At 43.2% G+C, this 5809-nt stretch overlaps 1 protein-coding gene across 1 annotated transcript in view; it reads left to right on the top strand.

Moving 5' to 3' along the window:
- PDCL3 (phosducin-like 3) overlaps positions 1–5296 on the top strand; it is a 12642-nt gene extending 7346 nt beyond the window's left edge. The window contains exons 3-6 of the mRNA XM_009883123.1: positions 622–712; positions 1389–1532; positions 2423–2631; positions 5002–5296. Coding sequence (XP_009881425.1) covers positions 622–712; positions 1389–1532; positions 2423–2631; positions 5002–5144 — 587 coding nt within the window. The 3' untranslated portion in view covers positions 5145–5296. The remainder of the gene's footprint in view (positions 1–621; positions 713–1388; positions 1533–2422; positions 2632–5001) is intronic.
- Positions 5297–5809: the final 513 nt, after the last annotated feature.

The raw sequence follows: 5809 nt of genomic DNA, 5'->3' as shown, positions 1-5809 counted from the left end.
CTGTAAACCAGTGTGTCCTTTTCCAGGTTTGTAAGAGGTACCAAAGCTTCTTCTTGTAGAGGGTGATCATCTTTTAACAGTAGCAAACAAATATGTTCCTGAACACGTGGGTTTTTCCAGCACAGGAAAGCTTTGTTCTCCATGTCAGCTCTGTATTGTTACAGAAGTAAATTTTGAAAACTGAAATAAAACAGTGCGAAGGGAGTCTGCCATGTGAATGTGCAAGTAAAAGTATCTCATGACGTTACCAGTTGCGTGCTTCCTCCTTCCTCCGTTGTTCAGGCATCCCTGCCATGGTGGGTGGGTGGGGGTGTGCGCGTGCATGTGTGTGCATGTGTTAGCTACGTCTTTGCTGTAGCCACCCAACTTGAAAGCTAGTGCAGGTACTCATGTGCTGGCCTAGGCAGCCTTCAGCTCAGTCTTTTACACCATTGTCTTTCCATCTATGTGTCTAAAGTGCATAGTATTTTCTAAAAATCCAGTAACAATAATACTTCAAAAAAGCCATGTTTCCCCTAGTTAATCTGTCCTTAAAGTAAGTAAATTCTGTTGGACTGACAAAAGCTGAGTTTTAACCCTAGAACGAGTTTTTTTTTTTGGTTTGATGTTTCTTCATTCTAGTGAAAACTTATGAGGACATGACTCTGGAAGAGCTGGAAGAGAATGAAGATGAATTTAATGAGGAAGATGAGAAAGCTATTGAAATGTACAGGTGAGAGCAGCATGCAGAATTTAGCTTTAATGAAAATTGGAGTTTTTTTTCATTTATATGCTGTTAGATATTGTTGACAAGAGGAAGGATGTTGTTAGGCCTGATGACTGAAAAAGTGGGTTGTGATTCTGGTCTCTTGTAGAGCTTCTAAGTGTCTTTAATAGGATAACTGGGTTTAAATTCAGTGTCTTCTATCTACAGCCTAGTTTTGCAGAGATAATGTGCACCTGCTGAGTGCATGGCTGGGGATTCTGAGAGCTTTGAAAATCACCTCCAAGATTTCTCAATTTTTGCATGAATGAGATTAAGGTGCTGCAGATTTACATAATTACAGGGTTGGTTTTCCATTATCTCTTTCTCTCTACCATCTCTCATGGTTTTTGTCATTTAGTTTGGGAGTGTACTATCTGCAGAAGAAATGTCTGCTGAGGGCAGAAATGAGGAAAAAAAGAATAATCCATGAAACATAGTTGTACTTTTTGCATGTTGGTGGTTTTAACTTGTGATGCAAATAGAAGAGCATCTGTTGACTGTGTCATCTTGCTTTTGTGGCTCTGGCATTTGAAGAAGTTTGTAATGTGCCTCTGAAGTCTAGGTTTCAACCAGCTCCTTTAAGTGTTTTTCTGTCAAAAATACCTCTATTCTCAAAATCTCTTTCCCGTTTCTTGCTGTTCAGGCAGCAAAGGTTAGCAGAAATGAAAGCAGCTCAAATGAAGAATAAATTTGGGGAAGTTCTGGAGATTTCAGGAAAAGATTACGTTCAAGAGGTTACGAAAGCTGGAAAAGGTATATGGGTAGTCCTGCACCTCTACAAACAAGGGTAAGAATTTGTTTTTAACCTTTAAACCTTTCACTGTCAATAGCTGTAGATACTCTAGACAAGTGTGTAGTTATTGTGGAAATTCAGGAACTGATGCTGGCGTTCTAAGAAATAAAAAAAAAAAAAGGGGGGGGTGATTAGTAATTTCATTACTGTTGACTCAGGAGTGCTGAACTTGGCTCTAAAACGATGTTATCATGAAGTGGCTTTTTTATACATCTGTACAGCACAGCATGACTTGTACCATACAGCTGCCATGGAGGTAGCTGCCGCCACTGAAATATCCAAGCTTTGGAAATTATTCTGGGTAAAGTGTGAGGGACTGTGCATTAGAAGGATCACTGTGTGTCTTTAGCTTGGTTTCTTGAGGCATAAAAAACGAGTGAACAAGGTTTCCAGTCCTGTCAGCATGATGGAAAAAACTTGTCATAAAGGTCTGATAAGTTTTTAGAATTTTCTGGAAAGGGTTAGAGATACTTGATTTTGTTCATTGTCTCTAATTGCCTCACAGGAGTGCATAGTCATTTGCATACTTTCTTCCAGGAGCTGCTTTTCTTTCTATTTTGCCCTTGCTTATGCAATTTCTAAATATCTTATCTTTATAAACCAATTTCTCTGTATGATACAGAGGAAGGTTGTATTGCTGATATCTTAAAACAAAACAAAAAAAACCCCAACAACCCACCACCCACCAAAGCCTGCAGTGATGCTAATTTCTTTTGAATGGTGGGGTACTGGATGACAAAAGTATTCAGAAGTCGCTTCTGGTACATTTGTCTTTCCATAAATGCTACTCATAGACCTGATGTTTCTGACCTTTCTTCTGGAGCAGATTACTGTCTAATTTGTCTTTTATTTTTTCCTCGTGTGTCTGTTGCTGTTCTTCACAGAATTCCACTCTGTGCCTTAATTAATCAACATATGAGTGGGCTTGCAAGGAAGTTCAGAGATGTGAAGTTTATCAAAGCTATCTCTACCACCTGCATTCCCAACTACCCTGATAAGAATCTGCCTACGATATTCGTCTACCTGGAGGGAGACATCAAAGCTCAGTTCATCGGGCCTTTGGTGTTTGGTGGCATGAACCTGACAAGGGATGGTGAGTGTCCGCATCTCCAACCTTCCAAAGGAAAAGCAAAACTGCTTTGCTGGGAATGAGAGAAGTGAGGCTTAGGAGGAGAAGGGAGGTACTAAAAATAATTTTTTTTTGCACCTTTATGGCTCAACAAGATGTTATTAAGGCTATCTTGTAAAAGCACTGAGTGACTGAGTAGGCCAACATAGATATTTATCTCATGTGTGTGCAAGTATTCACACCCTGTGTCAAGTAAAACAAATTTTCCTAAATATATTTAATGGGTAAATAGTATCCATGCACATTCTTTGTGGCTCTTGTACCTGAATGGCTGACCGTCCCCCCACTTACCGGATAATCCATGCACTTGATAACTGGTGCTTGCCTATTGCATTTTAGGGCTTCTTGTTTCATTTTCAAGCCAATGGCATGTATTTGTCTGTTGTACCTTCCTGACGTGCAGGCTTCACTCCTTGTTAGCCTTTAAAGGGAGCCCATCCCTCTGCCCAAATGGGGCTGCTACCCTGAAATGGGGCTGCTTCCTTTTCTTCTCGCTGTCTCCTGGAGCACATTAAGCTGCTGCCTCCGTGGTTCAGGGGCACAGGGCTCTGTGGGGAGAGGCTATTACCTTTCCTGGAGGTCCCGGTTTTTCCCTAGACCTATTTCTCCTCACCCATCTTGACAGCCTGGGTCATGCAGCCTCGTCAGCGTGAGGTGCTTCAGGAGATGAGGGCGGCGATGCAGGTCTCGCGTTCGGTAAAAGCTGCTGTTTGGAGGTGGTTGGTTGGGGATGGTATCCTACAGCAGTGCTTAAAGACAGAGGTCAGCGGTGGAAAAGGCTCATCTTGGAAAGCAAATGCAACTCGGATGCAACCTAGTGGATTTTACTTCAGTTAAAAGGATACTCATCAGCTTTCTGAGTAGCCACATTGGTCCAGGTGCCTTCAAGCTCTTTCAAGGTCAGACTTTAAGAGCATCTTTATCTGAAGTGAACTGCAGTTAAGCAGCATTTCAAGGTCCCTTGCTGAATGATGTCACTGCCTATAACTGGGATAGGATGCAAAGAGGTTTTTTTAACTAAACCTCTGAAGTTTACAGGGTATCTTGAGTGTGTACTGTAGAAAATGCTCCCCTGACTTGAGCTGTCAGAAGGGGAAAAGCTCACCAATGAGATAGCTGATTGGAGAACAGCTAACTCTTACTATGGAGGTTGCCTAATTATGCACTGAAGTGAGCAGTGGTACCAGAACCTACAGTTAGCTTTCTCCCATTTTTAGTACACAAATAATTTATTTTGGAGGGGTCCAAAGGTGACTGAGCCAGCTTAATGCAGTCATCTCAGAAAGCTGGGCACTGAAATTCTTCACTTTCTTTTATTTCTTTCTTCCTTCTCTCCTAAGCCTAGGTGACTTCCACTGGAGATTAAAGAAACTGTGAGGTTGTATTCGTTAGTCTGTAATGTCTGAAGGAAATTAGATTTAATGATAGGGTTGCCAGCAGGACTAGGAGAAAGGTTTCAATTGAATGTGCTGTATTGACTTTCTACCACTTCTGGGAAGCAATCCAATTTGGGCCTATATAGTAATGGGCCTACTACTGGTGGTGGAGTCTCTCTCACTGTCTTGCTAAGGAACTAATAATCAGTGCATGGCATAGTGGGAAAGGGGTGAATCACATTTACAGAGTACATCTCTGAAAAAATACCTGTAATTCAGATGTGTAAATGGAATTGCTACGATTTCTTTTTTTGCCCTTCAGCAAATCTGCCACTTCTGACTCTGATGAACCTGGTGTATGATGGAAACAGCTGTAACACATGAGCAGTATTCCTTCACCAGCAATAGATGTGCAGACCTGTTTTTTTGTTTTTTTTTTCTGCCCTTACCTGGGTAGGAGGTGGGATTCCCTTTTCGCTGGGAGAACTGTCTCATCTAAAGCTGCTGCTCTGTATCAATTACCTGTTTTGCACTGCTGGTGGTAAAGCGAGCAGGGATGCCAGCGGTGGGCTGCAGAGCAGTACCCTGAGCTCTGCTCCCTGGACTGAAACCTGTGCCAGCACTGGTGATGGTGAAGGGAGGGCTCTGCTGGAGCAGGTGTGGGAGGCAGGGACTGGGACCCGGGGGTGGAAGGGGAGGGGGAGGAATAGAGCAGGGCCCTGGTTTTGGTGGTGGTGATGGCAGGGTGATAAGAGCTATCAGCTGGGGAAGCGAGGGTGGGAAGGGCAGTGGGGAATTGTGGTGATCTGAGATCCTTTTTTACCTCTGAAGGTAAAGTAGGAAGTGCAAGGTGCTGTTGTACTGAAATAAATAAACTAACCTGTGTCAGAAGGAGTCAGAGCCGGAGAAAGCCTGGTTTGCTTCCCCACATTCATGGCTCTCATTTTCCTCTGTGCAGAATTGGAGTGGAAGATTTCAGAGTCGGGCGCCATCAAGACAGACCTGGAGGAGAACCCCAGGAAGCAGATTCAGGACCAGCTCATGTCCTCAATCAGGGCGTGTGTCCCAGCCAGGGAGGAGAGTGACTCAGAGGATGACTAACAACTCCTGTGTCTGCATCAGAATTGATATAGTACACTTGCAGCCAGTGTTCCCACCTAGAGCACTGGAGACGCTCATGAAGATCTTGCTGAGCCCCAGAAGGGTAATATCTCAAGACAGCCATTTATCTAGAAACTTCTAGAAACAGAAAAAGGTTTCTTAAAAAAAAACCCCAACAACCTGAAAGACATTTTATATTACGAAGGCTGAGTAAATCTTACTCAAAGTTTTAAAATATAGACATCAGTAGAAACAGAGGTCTCTTGTTGTTATTTTCATAGTAAATTTCTGACTTCTTTAAAAAATCTGAAATACGAAGTGGTCTTAAGGGCACTGGTTTTGACAAGCTTAACTTGTGTAAATCAAACCTAAGTAGCTGGTCTTAAACATAATTGGTTGTAGCACTTAGTTGGGTCCCCTGTCAGCCTGTTGTGTATAAATGTTGGACAGCCTGGAGAGCTAGGGGAGGTGACCTGTGACATGGGTGCTGCTGAAGGTGACCTGTGGCTCTCTGCAGAGGTGTGCTGGCAGGAGGGCCACCACAAGGCCATGAGTTGGGACACCAGATGTCTCAAAAGAAGAAGCCTCAGTGACGGCCAGTGTCTCCTGGGATCTGCTGAGTCCAGAACTCCCTGTCACATGCACCAGCTCATTTAGCAGCCCCC

Source organism: Charadrius vociferus, unplaced genomic scaffold (assembly GCF_000708025.1).
Source record: "Charadrius vociferus isolate BGI_N301 unplaced genomic scaffold, ASM70802v2 scaffold92, whole genome shotgun sequence".
Taxonomy (NCBI): Eukaryota; Metazoa; Chordata; class Aves; order Charadriiformes; family Charadriidae; genus Charadrius; species Charadrius vociferus.
This window is presented reverse-complemented; position numbering and strand designations above follow the sequence as displayed.